This window comes from Schistocerca gregaria, chromosome X (assembly GCF_023897955.1).
Source record: "Schistocerca gregaria isolate iqSchGreg1 chromosome X, iqSchGreg1.2, whole genome shotgun sequence".
NCBI lineage: Eukaryota > Metazoa > Arthropoda > Insecta > Orthoptera > Acrididae > Schistocerca > Schistocerca gregaria.
Genome location: NC_064931.1, coordinates 388,245,949 through 388,270,721, shown reverse-complemented (window position 1 = coordinate 388,270,721; position 24,773 = coordinate 388,245,949). Strand labels below are relative to the sequence as shown.

The 24,773-nt window shown below is 43.3% G+C and overlaps 1 protein-coding gene across 4 annotated transcripts in view; it reads left to right on the top strand.

The window, feature by feature from the left end:
- The window catches only part of LOC126298774 (1-acyl-sn-glycerol-3-phosphate acyltransferase alpha-like), a 588,589-nt gene that overhangs the window by 356,673 nt on the left and 207,143 nt on the right, over positions 1–24,773 (top strand). The window contains exon 1 of one of the 4 annotated variants that reach the window (XM_049990224.1): positions 13,715–13,878. The exons of the other annotated variants lie outside the window; for them this stretch is intronic. Within the exon in view, the coding sequence (XP_049846181.1) occupies positions 13,791–13,878 (88 nt within the window). The 5' untranslated portion in view covers positions 13,715–13,790. Of the gene's footprint in view, positions 1–13,714; positions 13,879–24,773 lie in introns of those variants that run through there. 4 annotated transcript variants of the gene reach the window in all.

The following is a 24,773-nucleotide window of genomic DNA, read 5'->3' as shown; positions in this document are numbered from 1 at the left end:
CGTTTCGTTTCCGACCTGTTTGTAGGTGCCGCAGGTACAGTGGCACTTGCGACCAACTAGTTTTGTACCACTGTATTTACGACCAGAGCCTCCCCAACTGTTGTGGCTTCCTTTAACGCGGCAACAGATAGGTGCACAGTACCATCATTGCTGCTCCTTTCACTCACAGGAGTTAAATCGTTCATTTTTCAGTTGGATACAATGTAAAGCGACGTTATTATTACTAAACAGTGAGAATAGCCACGTCTAACAGCAACCAGTTTTTCACCGTGATATTTTCGACCACAGCCTTTCCCACTATTGCTGCTTCCTTTGGCAGTTGTAAATGCCATGGCTAAAATATTTCTTGTCAGAAACACCACGCTGGATCGCAAAATTCACAGTTGCAAAGTCCGCGGCACTGCTTGTTTCACTCGCCTCTACCCTATAGCTCCGCAAAACAAAGTATTTCCCCTAATTCGCGTTCTTTAGTCTCAGGTGGTATTTTCATCTTTACATCGCATGGTTATTAGAGCACCCGACAAAAAAATGATCGCCTAACGAGATATCATGCTAATACCATGATAACACAGCCTCTGGCCTTGACAATAGCTTCAGTTCGGCTAAGAAGACAGTCCGCAAGTTTCTTCAGGAATGTTATATCCAGCTGAAGACATTGATGATTAGATACCGTAGACCTACAAAACTGCAAAGGTTTCGACTGCTACGTTTCACCTGCTGCTTCAAATATTTCCAGACATTACCTATGGTTTTAAGATATGGTGATCCTGCGCGCCAGTCGCGGTGCGATACGGTGCCAGAATATTCATCAAACCAGGAAAATATGCCTCGGTAACCTGAATTACTGGGCCTAATTCTTGGTACTAAAACAGATATCACAAACCCACCTTCGGCCTGTAGTACACTATGGGTTGAAACCTCACTGGACCGTCGGTGCACTCGACGTTTTGCATTATTCGGAAAGAGATAATCGCTTGTAGTCGGACCACACAACACGCCTGAAGCCAGCTGTTGTCCAGTGGCCGTGTTATTTGGCCCACTGAAGACGCGTAGCTTTTGTGTTGCTGAGGGCAATGGCCATTCGCGAGGTAACCGACATCGAATGTCCGTTATATGCCCTTTCATCATTTTCGCTTTGAACCTGGTTTAAATGGCGCTGCATTCACTACCAGCAACGATTCCTATCGGGTCTGAAACCTATTGTCATCGAGAAGGCGTAACAGCCGACTCCGGTCCCAGATGGTTAATTTGTTAGGGTCTTTTTACGACCATTGCTCTTCGCTATGTTGCATGGCTGCGAGTGTTAAGCCATTCATTGCAGACACCTGGGGTAGTTCGCACGAATACAACAACGAGTCGCGCAACTTCATTCTCGATGTGCTAATGGGCACAGCCGAACACAAGTCCTTTTTTCCATTCTCTACCGTCTTCAAGTCGATCCATGTTACTGTGCTGATTCCATGCGCCGCCTGGCGCTTACACTCTACTTCATAATTGCTATGACTTATATCTGCAGTGGAGGACCACATGGCCGCCTGCTACCACATTAACGCACTCTACAGAGATCCAAAGCTTCCGCTTTGCTCTTAAGAGACTCACAAACATTTTGGCTGGTGAACTTATATTCAGTCCTACTTAATCGCTTAACGGAAGCCGGTGATAATACAAATACTGTACATGTTAATCTTGAAATTTATTACATTGTACACCGAGCGAGGAAGCGCAGTGGTTATCACACTGGACTCGCGTTCGGGAGGACGACTGTTCAAACTCGCGTCTGGTCCTCCTGATTTAGGTTTTCTGTGATTTCCCTAAATCGCTTCAGGCAAATGCCGAGATGGTTCCTTTGAAAGGGCAAGGCCGACTTCCTTCCCCATCGTTCCCTAATCCAGTGAGACCGATGACCTCGCTGTTTAGTCTCGTCCCCCGAACCGACCAACCAAATTGTGCAGTGTCAGTATTTGAAAGACACTGTCAGATAGAGACACTGCACTAACGTGTTTCACGCTAAAGTCAAAACAACCTAACTAGAAAACTAAATAAGTCTCTCCTTGTGGGGGAATCACATAATTGTACGAGCACCATGGGAAGGCCGGCCGAGTGGCCGAGCGGTTCTAGGCGCTTCAGTTTGGAGCCGAGCGACCGGCATGCCTCGGGCATGGATGTGTGTGATGTCCTTAGGTTAGTTAGGTTTAAGTAGTTCTAAGTTCTAGGGGATTGATGACCTTAGAAGTTAAGTCCCATAGTGCTCAGAGCCAACTGCACCATTTTGATTGTTCCCGTAAAATTCATTCTGTAGTTGGATAACTCAGTCGCTAGAGTACTAGCTCGATGATTTTAGTTCCCGTCCAGCACATATCTTTAATCTGCCAGGAAGATTCAAATGTGCGCACGCTTCGCAGCTGAGTGAAAGTTCTTTCTGGAAATGAAGGTTTTTTTTTCATTATCTTCAGTGGACTATAATTCAATATTTTATACCTTACAGCATTTATATATTAAAGAAGTGTTGAGGTAATTTTAAATTTTCATGCAGGTATGCAACAGGATGAAAGGCAGATTGTTGTCTGCCACATGCGTTTCGCTTCTTTTATTTATGAAGCATCTTCACTGGCGATTTCCAGTGTTGCTAGTTCATGTGCAGATGTGTTTACGCGGTCATACTCTAGAAGGCCGAATGCCAGTGTTTTTTCACACACATTTATTGCTGCACTTCACTTGCACTTCCTTCCTTTATAAAAGACGAGAAACGCGTATGGCAGAAAACGAACTGCCTTTCATTTAGCTGCACAGACGGAACATACCTCCATGAATTTTGAAGCAGCAAAGGAACGACTGAAAACGGAAAAAATGACAATAATTTTGAATTTGCTACTGCAGTACACTTTTTTCCGTTTTCAGGGAGAAGTTATTCTGGGTTATTAACATCTATCGTTCCTACTTAGGATTCGTGTGGTCCTTTTCACGTACGTGCCCCAATAAAACAGTGCTTAGTCGTTCTTTACAGTTCAGGACATAATTTTCTTCGCATCTGCACACACATTTCACAATTATGTTTGAATGAACTGAAAATAAGACTCCCTGGAATTTAAACAAAGGATTCTTATCCGAATATCCATAGCCAAAAAAAAGTAGCAAATCGATAGATGGGGTGCGAAATTGACCAAGTGTAAGGTCTAGTTTTGCAAAGATAAATATAATTGCCAGAAAATAATTGAAGTAATTTAGAAAAACTTAATTAGCGATTTGAGGGGAAACTCTTGTCCGAATCTTCATATCCAAACGGTGAGAGTGATATGGAAAAATGAGATATTAAACTGACCAGCGGGAGGTGTAGTTTTGCAGAAGAATATTTAACTATATGAAAGCAATAATGGAAATTAAGAAATACGTAATTATTTATTTGAGCATCTGCTGCTAGTAAAGAAAACGAAGTGTCAAACATATCATATCACAGCAAAAACGGAAACTTCTCTGCTTTCTTTTGATCTATACACTCGTAATAATAATAGAAATCCGATCGATATTTAAATATATGATATTTCATGCTTCCTGAACAAAACTTGAAAATAAAAAGAAGCTTGAAAAAAATGGTCATGTGTTTTGTGAAATGATTTATCCAAAAGTAGGAAATAAAACAAATTATAGAAACTATCTTAGAATGGTGCTCAAAATCATGTGCATTCGGTACCGAATGAGAATTTAAAGTTCAGTGTTTAACTGGGAATCTTAGGATTTAAAGAGAACTAGAGGATCTACGTCTGGTAGAATTTCATTCAGTGGTCTCCGTACACCTGTAACGTATTACAGCTCATCTGAACATAAAAATAGCCAATAAGCTATAATGTAGGAACAAATAATGAATTATTTCATCATGTATTTGGTACATAAATACAGTAAGAGAAAATATGTCACTATATTCTGTTTATACTAAGCACGAAAATAAATAATCATATACATGCTTAATACAAAAAAGCAGTATATTTTCCGCATCGAAGAAAAACTAAATCATTTGTTTCTTCTGTAGCTTCAAATGGTTCAAATGGCTCTGAGCACTATGGGACTTAACTTCTGAGGTCATCAGTTCCCTAGAACTTAGAACTAGTTAAACCTAACTAACCTAAGGACATCACATACATCCATGCCCGAGGGAGGATTCAAACCTGCGACCAAAGCGGTCGCGCGGTTCCAGACTGTAGCGCGTAGAACCGCTCGGCCACTCTGGCCGGCGTTTCTTCTGTATTAGTGTGTTGAATGTGGTACAAGCTATGACGTTAAGTATCTATTTAGTACAGGACAGACGAAAGAGATGATATGCACCTGCGAGGTCGAATAGCAGTCGATACGTGTGAGTTAGTACAGTTATTTTTGTCGTCCCCTGGCGTGGTAAATATTGCGAGGAAGTGGACGGCTTCCCTGTCTCTTGCCACCGGTAGGTAACATGTTCAGGGAAACTTTCAAGGAAACAGCTTTAAGCTTTGCCCTGTCGCGCCTACACGCTGTCTGAGACACGTGACGATACTTTCATCGTGTGGCCACGTATCGAAGCGGAGATGCAGAAGGCCCATCCAGAACCTCACTTAAAATACGAGTAGTTTCGGAAGAGAGAAAAAATTACGCTGTGATTTCGTTTTTGAACTGGGAATTCTGTAGAACTGTCAGAGTAGTTCTGATAAATACGGCTGCGGTAGTCCTGAACCAGATATCAGCCAATACCCCCAGCAATGTTTCCCACACAACTGTAATTTTTATTGAAAAATATCACGCCTACTTTTTAAAGTGACGAAAGGTAAAAATATTTAGCTAACTTCTAATAACTAGTAGACACATGTTTTTCTGTATTTTTCTTAAAGTAAACCACGCAATAATGACTCACTGAAGTGGTCGGTACCGGTTATTCCTGTCTATGTATATTCAATTTAAATCGTTCAGCACACATCATAAATGATGCCGTAAGTTCATTAGATTCCTCTCTGCTACTATTCATTTCACTCCAATGAATGATATTCTTTTCTTAAATTTTTTTCCCGATGATAATGGATAAGCTCCATTAACCTTTTACCAAAATGTTACCTATTCTGTATTAATATCTATTTCCCTTGTGTTGTCGTCGCACAGTAATAAAGGGTATTTGGACCCAGGAATTTATTTCTCAATTTTCCAATTCAGCAAAATAGCAGATGACAAGTATTGGTTCAAAATGGTTCAAATGGCTCTGAGCACTATGCGACTTAACTTCTGAGGTCATCAGTCGCCTAGAACTTAGAACTAATTAAACCTAACTAACCTAAGGACATCACGCTCGAGGCAGGATTCGAACCTGCGACCGTAGCGGCCGCTCGTTTCCAGACAGTAGCGCCTAGAACCGCACGGCCACTCCGGCCGGCAGACAAGTATTGACAACAAAGGAAATGAACAGACGACTAAAACTGGCCTAGAGTGCTTTTACTAATCTGAATAGAGTTTTCAAAACTGTTTCCGATGTGTCAAATGAAGAGCTTAAAATTGGAATGTATAACCAGTTTTGACTTACGTTCTGGAAGTCTGTTTTTTCGTTAGTGAGGTGGTGGGGGCAGGGGGAATCTTTCTCTTTCCGTCTTGCTTTATTCTACTTCTCAACTTCCTGTAGTTCGCCCGTCCTACCTTCGTCGGGTTTGTTATCGGCAGCAGGTATGGTCAGCCTGTGGATGTGTAGCCATTCCTGGCTGGGATGTTTATGAGCGGTCAGGACACAAGCCCGTCCAAGTGGGCAGAAACTGAAAAATATCCTGTGTTTAAGTTGGCTGGTAATTTCCTAGAACTACTTGCCATTTTAGGCACTTTTAGCTCGTGTGCTACATAATCCTATGACAGTTAGGAGATCATTTTGGAAATGGTTCTTTAGAGAGGTAAACGCGCTTTTAATTATTAGGAGAGAAAATAAACAAATTCAACACGAAACAGGCGGAAACGGAAGATATAATTATAGCAGTAATTAAAATGAAATGGAAATCGGTGCGACATGTGGCCAGGCGTTTAGATGGTACAGGCATGGAGGAAGTATTTTGCTGGAGGCCAAGAAACAGGAAAAGGCCGAGAAAATCACGTAAAATGAGGTAGATATGTTTACCGTGTAGATACCACACGCCTGCTTAGACTCATGGCGTTACCAAATAATGGACATAAAACACTCACTGAAGTTCAGTATGCATCAAATACCAGCCAGAAGATAATTACAGTTACTTTCATGACATCTCACCCTTGGCCTCAACAACACACAGTCAGGCTGTCGCTTTTCAGTCCATTCTAGATCGCGAATTACAGTACAGATCATTCTGTCACCACAACCTACATTCCAAAAAAATAATATAGAAGCAAAAGAAGAACTGGCAATTTTTTGTGCTGTTTCAGTTTGCACCCTTATGACGTCACACACCACATCATCATTACCACACAGGTCATACTCAACATTCGGTATCAGTAATTTCAACCCACTATGACCTTACATTCTACACTGAAGAGCCAAAGAAACTGGTACACCTGGCTAATACTGTGCAGTGCCCCAGCGAGCACGCAGAAGTGCCGCAGCACTAAGTGGCATGGACGCGACTAATGTCTGAAGTAGTGCTGGAGGGAACTGACACCATGAATCGTGCAGGGCTGTCCAGACATCCGTAAGAGTACGAGGAGGTGGAGATCTCTTCTGAACAGCACGTTGATGATCCCAGATATGCTCAATAATGTTCATGTCTGGGGAGTTTGGTGGCCAGCAGAAGTGTTTAAACTCAGAAGAGCGTTCCTAGAGACACTCTGTAGCAATTATGTACGTCTGAGTTGTTGCACTGTCCTGCTGGAATTGCGCAAGTCCGTCGGAATGCATAATGGACATGAAAGGATGAAGGTGATCAGACAGGATGCTTACGTACGTGTCACCTGTCAGAGTCGTATCTCAACGTGTCAGGGGTCCCATATCACTCCAACAGCACACGCCCCATTCCATTACAGAGCCTCCACCAGCTTGAACAGACCGCTGCTGACATGCAGGTTCCGTGGATTCATGAGGTTGTCTCCATACCCGTACACATCCATCCAATCGATACAATTTGAAACGAGACTCGTCCGACCAGGCAACATGTTTTCAGTCATCAACAGTCTAATGTCGGTGTTGATGGGTCCAGGCCAGGCGTAAAGCTATGTGTCGTGCTGTCATCAAGGATACACGAGTCAGCCTTCGGTTCCGAAAACCCATATCGAGTAGTTTCGTTGAATGGTTCGCACGCTGACACTTGTTGATGGCCCAGAATTGAAATCTGCAGAAATTTTCGCAAAGGTTGCACTTCTGTCAGGTTGAACGATTCTCTTCAGTCTTTGTTGGTCCCGTTCTTGCAGGATCTTTGTCCGGCCACAGCTATGTCGGAGATTTGATGTTTTACTGGATTCCTGATATTCACGGTACACCCGTAAAATTGTCGTACGGGAAAATTCCCACTTTACCGCTACCTCAGAGATCCCGTGTCCCATTGCTCGTGCGCCGACTATAACACCTCGTTCAAACTCACTAAATCTTGATAACCTGCCATTGTAGCAGCAGTAACCGATCTAACAACTGCGCCAGACACTTGTCTTATATAGGCGTTGCCGACCGCACCGCCATATTCTGGCTGTTTACATACCTCTGTATTTGAATATGCGAGCCTATACCAGTTTCTTTGGCGTTTCAGTGTAATATTCACTAGATTATTATAATCCCTCATCACCAGTACATTCAGCCATTTGACACTCGTCCCTCGATAAGGCATCTTCTGGTAGGTTGAACCTATCAATACCTTTTAGTATCCCAGACATGTTCCTTCAGATTCAGATCAGTCGAATTTCCTGACCACAGAATCAACGTGAGTATATTATCATGCTCTTTGGATTGTTGTAAAACGATTCTCGCCTTTTGACGAGGCAAGTTATTCTACGGAAGTATCCCTCTCCATCAGGAAGATATCAGGGATGAGGGGATGCAGGTGATTCGCAGTTATGTTCACATAGTACCCAGCTGTCATGGTGCCTTCGCTTACTACCAATAGCCGCATGGAAGCCCAATTGAATATTCCCCATAGAATAATACTGCCCCATCTTACCTGCGTCCATGTTGCGGTGCATGTTCCGAGCAGCAGTTTGCCTGGATAAGCTTCTAACATCCACTTTCTATGATAAGGCGTGGACGTCATAACTTTCTCAGCTGTTCGTTGTTTCAGCATCCTTCAACCACTTTCCACAGGAGCTCACGCAACTAGCATCCTAACTGCTGATAGCTTCGCCATTTCCGAGGTGCTCGTTCCCAGAGGTCGGACAATAACAATCTGCCCTTTGCCAGAGTCCATTATCTTACTGAAATTCCCCATTTGCGCCCTGTATCGTCGCTAGAATGATTTCCATTCATCTCTGCTCTGTTCAGATACTTTCGCTAACGCGTCACGCACACGCACCGCTACCTGTCGATATTAAATCTCGCGGTGGGCAGTGGTCATTATTTTTTGGCTTATTAGTGTATACTGGAAGTTCTGCACTGCCCACATAGTGGATACGAGGAAGCTACGTAGTTGCCACACTCACAGCAGAGAGCGACTACTATTTATTTACAGTTGGAACAGCTCATTAAATTGGCGACAGAGTGTCACTGACGCGACTGTGGACACTGTACAAAGTTCAAGGTGGCCCCTTGCCTATGAGGAAGCCACAGATGCGCCACCTTCAAATAAGGGAAGAGATCAGCATGCTGGCATAACTCAACAACAACAACAACAGCAAAAAACGACAACATTTGGTCACCGAGGACGTAGAAATAAACGTTCTGATTCATGGAGACGATAAGCTGACGTAATGGTACAAAAAATACTCCTAAAACATCACAGAACCAACTCTGCCCTGAACTAAGCCCTTCACATACTGCAGGCTAGACAACTAATAGGGCCGTCGATGCACTCTGCTCTCTGCATCATTTGAAAAAAGCAAGAATCACAGTTGTCGAACCACACCACATGCCTCCAGTCAGCTACGGACCAGTTTGTGTTGCTCAGTCCATTGGAGATATGCAGGTTTGTATCCATCTGCGAGAAATGGACTTTCACGAGGTACCCGACTGTATGCAGTTCCCTTCGTAAAGTTCGTTCCGACACTGATTGAGTTGCACTATCCGATAATGGTACCTGGACAGCTATCAGTGGACATTAATGAGAAGTGTGTTCACGATCAGCCTTTATGAGGGCTTGAACTCTATGCGGGTCACATTCAGTGAGGTGTCTGAATGTCCGTGGAGAAATGGCAGCCCATTCTTCCTCAAGAGGAAGGCTTATCACCTTCCTAAGTGGGTGGAGCTCTGACATTACCATTCCCGAAGGTAGTTCAAACGGGAGTCCGAAAACACGTATCATACACAGCCCAAGTGCTAAATGGTCTACAAACACGTCACAAATACTGCCATCTGAATGACGGAAATGGAGACCATTCATAGTGTCATTTAGAAAACTGCCGCTCGCTGCGTCGTTAATTAACCTCACATATACCACACTGCTAACTATGAATAGGTGTATGACAAGAAGATCGTTATAGTCAATCTTAACATCATCTCTAAGTAATTGTTCGATTTCATGTGCTTTCGGATGGGCATATTCACTTAAAAAACTGACCATCAATGTCGATTTGCGAAAAGAAGAAGCCATTTTTCTTTGAAAGGCAATTTAGCGCGCGAAGACGGCTGAAGCAGAGAAACAACCCCGAACATGATATCAGTGGCAAGGACGTAAACAGAGACGTCCGGCCCCTACACTGCCAAAAGCAGACCGCCACCTTCAGCTATACCCAAACATCGGGGTGTCACCGTGAAACGTCCCCTTAGAAAAAATAATGAATCACTGTGCTGATAAACCTCTTACATTATTTGATTTTCAAACAGCTGAGCAAAACTGAACGTACTCAGACATTACTCTCTTTACTTATTCTGTTCAACACTAAACTGTAAAGCAATATTTTTAGCGCAACGCAATCTGACTTTCAATAATCTCTACAAAAGAATGGCCCTAACCTATACCTTTTTATGAATCACCTACCTCACAAAAATCTTCGTTACTCGATCTACTGCAATACAGCAAGCGCCACTACTGCCAGCTAAATAAAAGATTAAAACTACTGAAGTCACTAACTACTGATAGGCGTAGTTAGAAAATGAAAATTTTGATAGAGAACAAACAATGTATTTACCTTAATAGTGTTCAAAAGTCATAATATACACTCCTGGAAATTGAAATAAGAACACCGTGAATTCATTGTCCCAGGAAGGGGAAACTTTATTGACACATTCCTGGGGTCAGATACATCACATGATCACACTGACAGAACCACAGGCACATAGACACAGGCAACAGAGCATGCACAATGTCGGCACTAGTACAGTGTATATCCACCTTTCGCAGCAATGCAGGCTGCTATTCTCCTATGGAGACGATCGTAGAGATGCTGGATGTAGTCCTGTGGAACGGCTTGCCATGCCATTTCCACCTGGCGCCTCAGTTGGACCAGCGTTCGTGCTGGACGTGCAGACCGCGTGAGACGACCGCGTGAGACGACGCTTCATCCAGTCCTAAACATGCTCAGTGGGGGACAGATCCGGAGATCTTGCTGGCCAGGGTAGTTGACTTACACCTTCTAGAGCACGTTGGGTGGCACGGGATACATGCGGACGTGCATTGTCCTGTTGGAACAGCAAGTTCCCTTGCCGGTCTAGGAATGGTAGAACGATGGGTTCGATGACGGTTTGGATGTACCGTGGACTAATCAGTGTCCCCTCGACGATCACCAGAGGTGTACGGCCAGTGTAGGAGATCGCTCCCCACACCATGATGCCGGGTGTTGGCCCTGTGTGCCTCGGTCGTATGCAGTCCTGATTGTGGCGCTTACCTGCACGGCGCCAAACACGCATACGACCATCATTGGCACCAAGGCAGAAGCGACTCTCATCGCTGAAGACGACACGTCTCCATTCGTCCCTCCATTCACGCCTGTCACGACACCACTGGAGGCGGGCTGCACGATGTTGGGACTTAACATCTGAGGTCATCAGTCCCCTAGAACTTAGAACTACTTAAACCTAACTAACCTAAGGACATCACACGCATCCATGCCCGAGGCAGGATTCGAACCTGCGACCGTAGCAGTCCCGCGGTTCCGGACTGAGCTCCTAGAACCGCTAGACCACCGCGGCTGGCGGAAAAAACTTACTCCCGTGATACATGTATCTCTACAGTAACTTTCATAAACGTGTACCTCTGCTACTCTCTTCAATATAACTGACTCGGTGAACGTAGTATGATGAAAACGGAGCTCGAAAACAAACAGTATATGATCAACACTGTGATTGTTATATCTTGTTTTCATGAAAGGGTCGACCTAATGTTCACTCAGACTACATAAACAAGCACAATATACCCATATTCACTTCGTTTAGCCATTCCCCTTTATGATTCCACTTGGTGACCGAACGAAAACTATACTGTTCCATATTGCACAATACTAATTATTGAATAAATACCTCATCCTCGTATTCACTCCATCGTTTCCGCAACCCAACTCGCACTTATTTACTCTGAGCCGAACATTCAGACTGGGTTTGGGATATCAGATAGCGATGTCTCGGAATGTCGATGTATCGCAATCAGTTACGCGAAATCTTGAATCGATGGTTGCTAGTTGAAAAAAGGCAGCTTGAATATTTTGTGGCAATATATTCGGATAATATTATTATTATCAGCATCTAACTCAGAGAAAACTCAACTCCACTTTCTTTTTAATACTGATATATTTAAACCATAGTAACGGTACCTACAGTTCTATATATTAAATTTATTAGAGGAACTTCGATTGTTGTCAATTTTGTACTGTCGTAACCGCCTCTCACTCAAAAGGAAGATTGGTAGAAATGTTTGAAGTGATATTCATGCCAACAAATTAGTATTTTATGTTCTTTAGTTTTGGACCAGATAATCTTTTCGTGTAAATTATCTGTAGTCAGAGTGATTTTGGTTATTTATTTTCGCCTCTCCATTTTTTCAGCTGCTGTAGTATAACTTTTTCATTTTTCTTTCCTAAGATATCTCTGTTTATATTAAAATCATGCACACTTAAATTTTGGGTTTCCTTTATTTTTTTATCATTTCTTGAAACGCACACCTCACAGTTTTAAATAACATATTGTCATCTGGATTTTAAAAGCAAATTTTTTAACTGACATATTAGACTTTATGAAACGCATGACTATTTATATTTCATTCCAACCGATTTCGGTCATAAACCATGTTCACGGTCATCTAAAAATTAATCTGCAGCCAACATTATGTATCAAAACTCAAATATCGTTCATTTAGGACATTATAAGTATTACATCTGTGCGGAAAGCAGTTAACTGAAGAGGTCAAACACGAGACATACAGTGTATGTCTCATGTTGGTTCTCTCAATTTATTTAGTTTTCACACAGATTTCATACTTGTAATGTTCGAGATGGACAATACTTTCAGTTTTGATATGTAATGCTGGCTGCAGATTAATTTTTCGACGACTGTGAATATGGTTTATGACTGAAACCGATCGGAATGAAGTATAAATAAAGTTAGCATATGTGTGTCATGCATTTCAATAGCTGATAACTGCCTTAACAAGAGATATAGATGAGATAGTCGTCCATATCGATACTTAGTTCTAGGATATTCGATTATTTCGAAACTCGATATTTGTCTTTTGATGTCACACCCCTAATTGAGAGTAACTGCCTGCACGCCTTTTCTGCAGGTGCCAAAAGCCCACCGCCGGCAGGCCGGAGTGGCCGAGCGGTTCTAGGCGCTTGAGTCTGGGACCGCGCGACCGCTACGGCCGCAGGTTCGAATCCTGCCTGGGGTATGGATGTGTGTGATGTCCTTAGGTTAGTTAGGTTTAAGTAGTTTTAAGTTCTAGGGTACTGATGACCTCAGATGTTAAGTCCCATAGTGCTCAGAGGCATTTTAACCATTTTGAACCCACCCCAATCCTTACTGCACAGGACATCCCATGCCACTTTTTATCTTGGGTATAGCAGAGGATGAATCGCTAAAATGAGTAGGGCACAAGTGGCTTTCGGCTGAATTCAGTCAGTTTGGTTGTGATGACAGAGTGATCTCTAACGTAGCCCGAATTCTAGGTTAGGCTGTAATTTGGTTGAGGGTCGGCGATACCGACAAATATGAATGCCACATAGAGGTTGTGGTATCAGACCGTGGTGTAGCGCAGTGTTTACGTTCCCGCCGTATTCAAACGCTCGATTTTAGCCGAACGCCAGTTGTGTCGCACTCATTTTAGTTGCTCGTCAGCAGAGGTGGGTAAAGGTAGGATTCGATATATCGTAGCGATATCGATATCTGTACCCTTACACCTCTTCCACTTCGTTTTTTTTTTCCCCTCCTCCTTCGCTCTCCCATTTCCGTTCCTACATTTTTCTCGCCTGTCACAAACTGCGCAGCTACTGAAACAGCGATTAGGGCACGCGCCCCGGCTTCCGTAGCGTAGTTACAACGCCAGTGGGGCTAATACAAAAGCCCGGACGGCCGAAGACTCAGGGAACGTCCTATTTGTGTAGAGTGGTTTTTGGATGTCGGTGCGGGCGAATACTTATGGGCGCGCGTGTACGATCGGTGCGAGGGATGGGGCGGTGCGCAGCTGCGCCGTAGATTGTTGCATCCGCGGCTGAGTAGATAAGTGGGCGCGCCGGCGGCTGCTGGCCAGTGCGCCGCGGGGCTCGCCATGGCACGCACGCTGCCGCCGCCCGCCGCCGCCACTGCGTGCCGCGACATCGATCTGAGCCGACTACCGCCGGCAGCCGCCGCGCACGGTAAGCGTCGCCCACGTGCCTGCCTCGCCTCCTGTAAACAAACTCCTCCGTGCCCGCACTCCACATTTACTCTCGTTTCCGGGACGCCGACTGGCTCCGAATGGGTGGCTGTGTGAGAGTGAAAGTTACAGATTGTGCTTTTTCATTTTTTATTGTGGCCCAGTGGTAAAGTACCCGACTGTAGATGTGAAGTTCTCGGGTTCGATCCCCGCCCAGCTCCTTGATTTTTGTCTATCAATTCACTGATGCCGACATATCCATCGCGAGAGATTTTGCATCTGTATTGCAATTTAAAATTAATCCTTTCATTTCGTGTTTCACTTGCACATTCGCACCCCGCAAGAAAAGGGACTCAAATCGAAAAACGGTGTATTTAGTTCATATCACCAAAATCAAAAATACGTGTGATGTATCCAACGCGCAAATAAAATAATGCAATTTACTGTCAACAATACTTACATGAAATTTAAAGGAACCTTATACTTCTTAAATATAAGTTTATAGAATTAATTTTTGAGTTGTCACTGTCTTTTCCCGGAGCTTTCTTTTATTATTACTTTCGATTAACAGTTGATCAAATTCTGCGCTATGTAGTCATGGAAAAAATTTTACAAGACGCTCACTGTGTTTTTGAGGTATTGTGCCTAGTATGTGTACATGAGTATATTGTTGTGACGGGGTATATGGTGGGGCTCTCCAGGAAAGATGGAGCAAAGAGCGTACCCAGGAGCTGATCTTGGCGGAGTGTGGGTGGGGGGGGGGACGGTGGGTGATTTAGTATTAGTTTCGTGATGAATTACTAAATAGTTTTAAGATTTCACGACATATAATTCGGAGTTCACTTGTTACTAGTCAGTAACCTTTACATAGCTTTCTTCAAACTGATATGTCTGTATGTGTGGTTTGTGAAGATCAATTTTGCCTGGGATGGGGGAGGAGGAGACGCGGCGGCTGCCTCCTTGCTGGTCACGCCCATGGACGTAGTTGTACCGAGTTCCAATGTCACGGGCAACAGAAGTTGGTGGCACATGTACCCCTGTAGCAGAAGAAAATCACCAGAGAGCGAGATTACAAGTGTCTTCGCGCAGCTAGATGTGGGAATCAGTCTGAGGACCCCTCTTTCACGCCTCCTGATTGATTATTGAATGAATGTTGAACTGTATTGTAGCTTAGAACGCATTCCGTATTGCCCTTGACCTTCGGTCCATCAGTTAACAGTGTACCTAGCGAGAAAGACTGGGCATGGTAAGTAAAATCTTAATAAGAAACGTAAAGATAACAAAAATTTGTAATTTTAATTGTTTAGCGTGAGAACGACAATTGAAGGTGCACTCTCATTCCCGGATCGCAGACGGCTGCTGTGTAGTTATTAAGAACGAGACGGCTATGTTACTGAGTCACAGAAGCAGTGGGCGTTGGTAAACAGTTTGGATTCGTACTCGGAAACAGAGGTGTCCTAACCCCATCCGGTCATTTTGATTTAGATTTTTTTCTTTGAAATTATAAAAGTCCAGAAATAGTAAAAAGTGAGAAAATTTGACATTCTTGCAAGAAACCATGGTAACTTTTTTTAACATAAATTTTTAAATTTTTTAATCTGGACAGGTAGTTTTTATTCTTGCATTTGGGTCAACATACGTAATAATCTCGACGGAGAGTACTACAGGTATAGCCAGTTAAATTGTGGAAACTGGACTTACGCCTTTCTGCCCAAAGACTAGCGTAATTATGATTTCCTCTCAAATGCTTTAGGCAAATGTAAGGAATGCCGTCTTATTCATCAGGCTCTTATCCTTAAGCAGTACTTTATTAAGCACTACAAGCTAGTTTCGATTGTATGCCCGTTATTAGTGCGTAACAAAGTACTACTTCAAAATAAGAGACTGATGAATACGACGTCATTCTTTAAATTTATCGCCGGCCGTTGTGGCCGAGCGGTTCTAGGCGCTTCAGTCCGGAAACGCGCGACCGCTACGGTCGCAGGTTCTAATCCCGCCCCGGGCATGGATATGTGTGATGTCCTTAGGTTAGTTAGGTTTAAGTAGTTCCTAGTTCTAGGGGACTGATGACCTCAGAAGTTAAGTCCCATAGTGCTCAGAGCCACTTCAACCATTTGAATTTAAATTTATTGGGGTTGTGCAGCCCACCCAGAAGTAATCACACCAGGCGAATGACAAACTTCTTGAAACTTTCTGGCGGATTGAAACCGAGCGAGTCTCGTACTCGGGACATCTGCCTTTCACGAGCAAATGCTCTCAGTAGGTAGAGCACTTGCCTGTGAAAGGCAAAGGTCCCGAGTTCGAGTCTTGTTCTGGCACACAGTTTTAATCTGCCAGTAAGTTTCATACCAGCGCACACCCTCATCTTTGCGGCCTTGAGTTGTGCCCCGTCTTTAAGGATGTTGACGTAATTTTGGACGCTAAGCTTCATTCCGGTAAATACGAGACAACTGAGTTAATGAGTCATCGAAATAGTGACCCTGGCCACGAACGCTTCTCACATGTTTCTGGAGTTGTTAACAGCTTTAATTCAATTTGGTTTTGCAATAGAAATAGGTAAATAAATCATATTCAACTCAGATTGGTATGGCCAAGGGTGAGTCAGATACATACTTGTCGGCACACTATGTTCCCTATTAAAAATATCGTTAAAGTTTTATTAGGTGGATGAGTGAGTATCAGAAGTTATCGGTTCGATTCTTAGTCAGCAATATATATTTCTGTCACTTCACACTGAAATTATCTCAGAGTAAGCAACGAACTTGGAATATTAACTGAAATAAATGAATAGTGTCTTGAAAAGAGGTTGTAAGATGAACAACAACAAACGTAAAATTAGGGCAATAAAGTGGATGTTAATTCAGGTGATGCTGAGGGACGTAAATTTGAGGATGAGACAAAATGAATTATAGACGAATTTTATTATTTGAGCAATAGAATAATTAGCAATGGCTGACATTAAGAGGTTATAAAATGTAGACCGGTGACAGCTTTTCCGGAAAAGAGTTACATATTAACATCGATTATAAAGTTAAATGTTAGGTAAGCTCTTCTGAAGGTGTTTGTCTGGTGTGTAGCCTTATACGGTAATGATATATGGACTATCAACAATACCGACAAAAAGAGAATAAAAGATTTTGAAACGTGTTTCTATAGGAGAATGCTGAAGTTTGATGTGAAGGTCGAATAACAGATGAAGAGGTAATGAATCAATTCGGGGAAAAAAATCTTAAAGGACCAATTTAGCTGAAAGGTTGGACGTATTGATGGTGCACATCCTGAGTCATCAGGGAATCGTCAGCTTGGAAATGCAGGGAAGTGTAGCGGGTAAACATTGTAGAGGGAGACCAAGGCTTAGCAACAAACAACTGTTTCAAGTGGATGAAGGTTGTTGTAGTAGATAGGCAGAGGATAGACTAGCGAGGAAGCTGCAAGTGCTCAGTACGACGACGACCACGGAAACAACAACTGCTACTACTACTGCTACTAAGTCTCTCAACTTTGGAAATATTTCATAAACGCGTAAAATACCAATTTATTCCCTAGTTCGGATTCCGTGTCAGAATGTAGACCTCTCTGTAAATGGGTAGTCAGGTTGTCCACAGGTCGAAGAAAAAATGGAGGGAGGTTAGGGGTCAAAGTACAGTTTATGTCCAATTCATTGATGATGGAGATCAAGCTCGCATTGGAGAAGGATGGGGAAGGAAATTGGACGCTCTTTTCTGAGGAACCATCCTGCCATTTGCAATAAACGTCTCAGAGAAATCACATAAATCTGAATGGCCTGACTGAGGTTTGAACCGATGTCTTCCCGAACACGAGCCCAGTGTCTTCCCGTCGTGTGAACTCACTCGATCACCTGTCGAACAAAGAAGAGGGCAAATATCCTCCAATAGGACCATTACTAGCAAAGTACTGCGACTTCAAACCAAACCCCAAGTTGACGACATTTTTACTTTGCCAGTTTAGGTGCAGTTAGATGGAATTTGACGTAGATTTCCTGAGTCAGCCAATAACACGTTAAAATACTGCGTAATCACTGTCACGCCCCTCCCCATTCTCTAGTTTTACACCTTGCTGGCGCTACAATGCATGGTATTTTTCAGCTGTTTTTGACGTCGGAATCTCGCTTGCATTTTCAGTCCATTACTAAAAAAAAAATACTTTAGGCATTTGCATGTCTGAATTATTCGAAACACTGAATCTGTTGCGTTCATGGATGATCGCAAGTTTGGTGTTATCCCAAGAGGAATATATAATTTTAGTGGTACCAATGCAGAGTACAAATTTGTGGTTTTTTGAGGTGGTTAGAACTGTCAAAAAGTTTCAGTTGTCTGACACGTACCGAGTGCGGTGGTACAGAGGTTACCACTCTGCGACAGGACTAGTGCTCAAACCCCCGTCCAGTCATTCACCTTTATGTTTTCACTGTTTTTCCTAAATTGTACACGTCGCTCCTTTGTATCGTATTGGAGTTCATGCGGTTGCACATACGAGAACTATTTTCTTTTTTTTCTCAGGATCCGGTTGGTCGTGAAACGGAAACCACATTGAAAATAAAAAATGTTTTATTTTCAACATTTGGCTACAACTTCGAGCTACTTCTCAACTCCGTCACCGATCCGACTTAGAGTGGTACCAACTTTCCAATACCCTCGTTACTGAATGCAGCCGCTTGTGCTTTCCGCCAATTCTGTACGCTGGATTGCAGCTGGTCGTCTGTGTTAAAATGCTGCCCTAATAGTTCGCGGTTCATGTGAGCAAAGAGATGAAAGTCAGAGGGAGGCACGTCCGGACTGTATGATGGGTGATCAAACACATCCCATCATGGACGTATGTACGCTCTGCTTCAAAGTTCCTGCACCACTGTCGCACTTTGCTGTTACTCGTGGCTATTACGTTATGTGGGCTGCATGGAAATCAGGCGGAATCACTCAACACAAGGGCACGCACTTCATACTTTATGGGAGACTCTGTTGTTGTAGGCTTCTTGATGTGCACACTGTGCGCTCAGAACTAAAAAGTGCAAGGTGACGCGATAGACGGGCATACTAGAGACACTGTGCCACATATCTGCGCAAAGCTTCATCGGGTTTTCAAAAATGGTTCAAATGGCTCTAAGCACTATGGGACTTAACATCTGAGGTCATCAGTCCCCTAAACGTAGAACTACTTAAATCTAACTAACCTAAGGACATCACACACATCCATGCACGAGGCAAGTTTGGAACCTGCGACCGTAGCAGCCTCGTGATTCCGGACTGAAGCGCCTAGAACCGCTCGACCACCGCGGCCAGCTTCATCGGGTTTTCATTGTGATGTTAATTTCCCGTTCGATCGGACCTTGAAAAACAAAAGCCCTCATAGAAGTTAGTTTAATAGTTTCCTAGAACTTTATTAGGTGGTTCTTCGTCTCAGTGAAGAAGTTAGTTTGATAGTTACCTAGAACTTTATTAGGCGGCTCTTTGTCTCAGTGGTAATAGTGCCAGACTATACTAGATTTGACCCCTAGTCAGTTCTAGGATTTTTGTGCATTACTTATCACTTTTTTCGCCTGTGGCAATGTTTGTTGTGTGAAAAACGCCGAGCTGGACTTTGCTTCGCGGTCCCCTACAAATGGCTGAATAAATCTATTCAAACGCCTGAGAAAGGCAACTGCATACCTCTTCCTATAGGACAGTGCCTAGTAAAGTAGTTTAGTGTCCAAACCAACCTTCGGAATGATAACAACTTTACCAAATATTTTACTATCTTCCTTTTTCTTTCTTTTTAAACAGACTATCCGATGATTTGTTAACATGTCGAAACCAGTAGTGAAACCAATTGTGTGATCTGAGTTTGAGTTATATAATTTAAAAAAAAAATCGTTTGTAAGTCGGTTCCTCTAAGGCAATGTGCCTACACTGTGCAACTTGGGTTTACCATGTAAGATCATGATATCTACGGTATCGTCTGATGTCATCTCCCATTTGCATCAGTGGTAAACAAATAAACTTTTTAACTGTAAGATAACAGATAAAGTTACGCTGAACTCAAACCCCATTATATGTAGTAGTTTTATTTGCACAAAGTACCACTCAAAAAAAGAGATCACTGAAAGAGTATGCTCTGTCTGTATTGTCGTGTGTAGTAACATGGTGCAAGGAGTGGCAAACCGTGCGAATGACGTAGGGGCGCTACTGTACGGCGTCACCCAATACTAAGAGTGGAAGGCCGTGTGTTGAGTATTGAATATATAACTGCTCAGACAAGTTTAAGGGAGCACTAGTGGGGCAATAGGCAGTACAGCATAACAAAACGATTGGTGTCAAAATATATCACTGCAAATAATAATTCATAATACGAGGGGTACTCAGTAAGTAATGCAACATAGTTTTTTTCTGAAAGCAGGTTGATTTTTTTCAGGATTCCAATACACCATATTATTCCCCAGTCTGTTGGCTACAAACTCTATTTTCAGCATAATCTCCGTTCAATGCGACGGCCTTACGTCATCTTACTGGAAGGGTGTATATGCCTGCATGGTATCACTCAACCGGCCGTCTTGCTACATCAGTAACCTCGCCATTGTGCCGATTCCCGGCACGAATCCGCCCGGCGGATTAGTGTCAAGGTGCGCTGGCCAGTCTGTGGATGGTTTTTCAGGCGGCTTTCCATCTGCCTCGGAGAATGCGGGCCGGTTCCCCTTATTTCGCCTCAGTTACACTATGTCGGCGATTGCTGCGGAGACACTTTCTCCACGCATGCTTACACCATTATTGCTCTACCATACAAACATTGGGGGGTTACACTCCACTGGGGGCCGAACCGCACAATAACCCTGGGTTCCGTGTGGGGTCTCGGTGGAGTGAATAGACTGCTGTAGCCTGTTATGGGGTTATGAACCACTGACGGCTACAGGGGAGGGGGGATGAAGCCTCTGTGTCGTTTCTAGGTTCCCAGTTCCATACAATACAATACAACCATTATTCACGTACTTCTTGTCGTGGAGCGCATCCTTCATTGGACCAAACACACAGAAGTCAGAAAGTGCGACACCCGGTCTGTAGGGAGGTTGGGGAAGAACAGTACGATGTCGTTCTGTGAGGGTTTTTTTTTTTTCTTTTTAAGGACCAAACTGCGGAGGTCATCTGTCCCTAGACTTACACACTACTTAAACTAACTTACGCTAAGAACAACACACACACCCATGTCCGAGGGAGGACTCGAACCTCCGGTGGGAGGGGCCGCGCAATCCGTGACATGGCACCTTAAACCGGGCGGCCACTCCGCGCGGCTTCTGTGAGCTTATCTCGGGTGCACAGACTTGTGTGAGGCCTTGTGTTGTCCTGCGAAGGGAGAAGTTCGTTTGCATTTTTGTGATCTATCGTTCACCTCCAGTGAGAGTGTCCGCACGCTCCAACATTGCAGGAGAGACAGATGTGTGCTGCCAGCAGGCACGCGGGATATCAGACAGGTTTGCGCGACCATGTTGCGATGATGACAGACGCCTCACCCAACGACTTACTGTGCTTTTTTTCACTGCTAGGTCTCGTAGGCATTTCACAGGCTCCTGTGAATATCTGCAATGCTCTCGTTTTCCGTCAAAAGAAACTCAATGACAGCTCTATGCTGGGAACTCACCTCCATTACAGACGCCACTACGTATAGCTCCGCCACCCATCGTAACTTCATGAATCTGTAGGGGCTGAAACGGGAATATTGCACGATGTCCCACAACAAATTCCGCATTTTTTCAACTGAAATTAGCCAATAAAACAAATGTGTTGCACTACTTATCGGATGCTTCTCGTACAAAAGATCAGCACAAATTGCCAGGGGGGCACAGAAATGTCGAAAAATCTGTAATGAGAGGGCCACGGAAATATTGAAAAATGGCAGACCCTTGAAGATAGACGCCACCTATCCCACACATTCCCAGTTACAATATTTTCAGTATCGAGTGTTACGTGTAGGAATACTACAGCTCCCGAGGTACCACTCCCAAAGAGAGCGTGGAAAGAAGATTAAACTAATTATGGCGCGTGCACTGGCTCTCCATACGCGAAAGGAACCGTAATACCGTAATACGTAGTTCAAAGGGAAGTATCCTCCGCCATGCACTTTACACTGCTTTGCAGAGCATAGATGTAGATATAGATGCAGTGGCTAGACGGGGGTATGACCTCCGTTCCCCGCAGTCCGAATCCAGTGAACACAATGAACTGGCCTAGCGGGCAGAATGCTAATCCGGCGGCGCACGTATAACCCGACGCACGGGATGACGGGTTCCAGGGACGGCGCCACCCGATACACGGTAGTGTTGCAGCACGTGCGGCAGAACTGTACCGCGGCTGCCCCTGAATGGCACGGCCGCCCTTGCGGAAGCTACCCGCCGACTGCTGACACACTGAATAGCCGCTCATTTGATCAACCGCGGCCACCGTCTGTTCCCACACGGTTCTGCCGCTATACTCGTGCCTTGTTGAACTGCGCCGCACTTCTGTGCCGTCAGAGACAGTACACGGATCCTGAATTCAGCATTATTAGCGCAAGCGATTGCCTGTTTGTAACTTTCAATAACTCTGGTTAGCTGAAAGGCAACTATGACGTCTTTCACAACGAAGTCAGTGCATAAACAAACGTGTGTTTAGAATACCTTTGGTAGCATGTCTTCAGTTGTGATGCCTGGCCAAACCCTAAGATATAACATTGTGGGATTTTATGAGTGCTTGCACTCTAATCCGAGTACGTAAATTCCGATGTGCTGTCAGGTGAAATTATGTATAAAACATATAGGATATTTATACGTGCGTGGAAAACAAAGTTTCATGCACATATTAGAATAGACGAAGAGGCTAGGCTGAATTTTGTTTCATATATAGACGATGTCACAGTTTTAAAAGAGAAAGAGAATGATCTGCAAACAGGAAATTATCTTCTAAGCAAAACTGCTGTAGAGTACAATATCACTACATCTGCAAAGAAAACTAGAGGCAATGAATTTTGTGGGAAAGGACTCCATAAGAACAAAAACAGTAATGAACAACACAGTAGCAGAACAGGTCTAACAATGTAATTATCTTGGATGTGACATTACGTACTTGTGTGACAACGATATAGACAAGATGGTAGCAAAATTTTGTAACATATTTGGAACAATGAACAGGTTCATTAGAAATAAAACAAAAAACAACACGAATGAAGTTTTATGACGTATTGGAAGTCCCCACAGTACTTTACGGAAGTGAGTTGCGGCTCACACACAGTTAGGTCCAGGCAGTTGAAATCTTAGGGATGTGAGACACTGTACCAGAGTAGACAGATTAAGAAACAGCTACATCAGGAAGGAATTAAACAAATGTAAGAAACATAATTCACTCAAAAATGGTTCAAATGGCTCTCAGCACTATGAGACTTAACATCTGAGGTCATTAGTCCCCTAGAACTTAAAACTACTTAAGCCTAACTAACCGAAGGACATTACACACATCCATGCCCGAGGCAGGATTCGAACCTGCGACCGTAGCGGTCGCGCGGTTCCAGACTGAAGCGCCTAGAACCGCTCGGCCTCACAGTTGACTACAACAAAAGAAAATGAAGAGGATATCTCGCAAAATGTAATGTGCCAGACCACCTGTTTATAATCCGGTAAGCCGAATAAGTATATGAAGGCCACGGAAGACATAGACATCATGACACGCAAGGGTCGAATAAATAAAGTGCAGAACAATATGTGAAACGTGAAATTTAGTAAGCGTGTTAAGGCGGAGGCAGAGGACTTAATATGTCTGTGCTTTCGCTGAAGCTTCAGCACCATCAGTGGGCTTTATATTGTTGCCTATAAAACAAAAAAATGTTTTTTGCTACTTATACACATATAACTTTGAGTTTTTAAGACAGTATTTAGAGATCTGAAAAACAGACATTGTTACCACATGCTGTGGACTTCCTGGGTTTTATGTTATTTAATGTAATTGTTTTGTTTTACGGTTTGTCTTCTCAACTGTATAGAACTTAATGTAGAACAGTTATTTACTTCGAAATTTTACGCCGACCATTAACTAGTACTATGTGGAAGACTGAGTGTGTGTGTGTGTGTGTGTGTGTGTGTGTGTGTGTGTAGTTGAATTGGTACGACTTTTATTTGTTTACTGCTTTTATTTTTATTTATTCTTTTTTATGTATTTTGTGTGTATGTGTGTGTGTGTTTATGTATTTCGAAGGGGGCTTTCTCTGATAATTTTTTAGGGCAGAGAACAGAGTTCCATTGCAAAGAACTGTGTATTCCTTTATTACTTGTTTTCCTTCAGTTGTGGCATTTTCTTTTTGATAGCGTTCTTTAATTGTTAGTTTTTGTGGTGGGCTGTAGCCGCATTTGAGAATTTTCAAGTCAGTGTTAATGTGTCTTGTGCTGCCCATAAGGTGCTCAGCAAGTGTAGAATGACAGCTGTTACTGTTTAATGCTGTTCTGTGCTCAGTTTATCTGGCATTAAAGTTTCTGCTTGTCTGTCCTATATAAATTGATTTGCAGTCTTGACATGTCAGCAGGTAAACACCAGATGTGTTATTTTTTTCTGTACTTGTGTTGAATGCCTTAGTTTTCTCCATTATTGAGTTATCTGTCCTGTAGACTATTTTAAGCCCTTGTTTCTTTGAATATATTGCCTATTCTATGAGTTGCTTTGTTGTTGTAATGAGAGTGTACCATTTACTTGTTATTACTGATGTTTCTTGTTCATGTGTGCTTGTGTGTGTGTGTGTGTCCTGTGTGGTTGTGTTATGTGCGTTTATGTTCTGTATGACTGTGTTTGTAAGTTGGGGTGCAAAAAGAAAAGAAAAAAATTGTGTTTTGCTCAAGTCGAACGCTCTTCATAAAAAAATGTGTTTGCAAGCAAACTGAGACAGAAGAGCTTC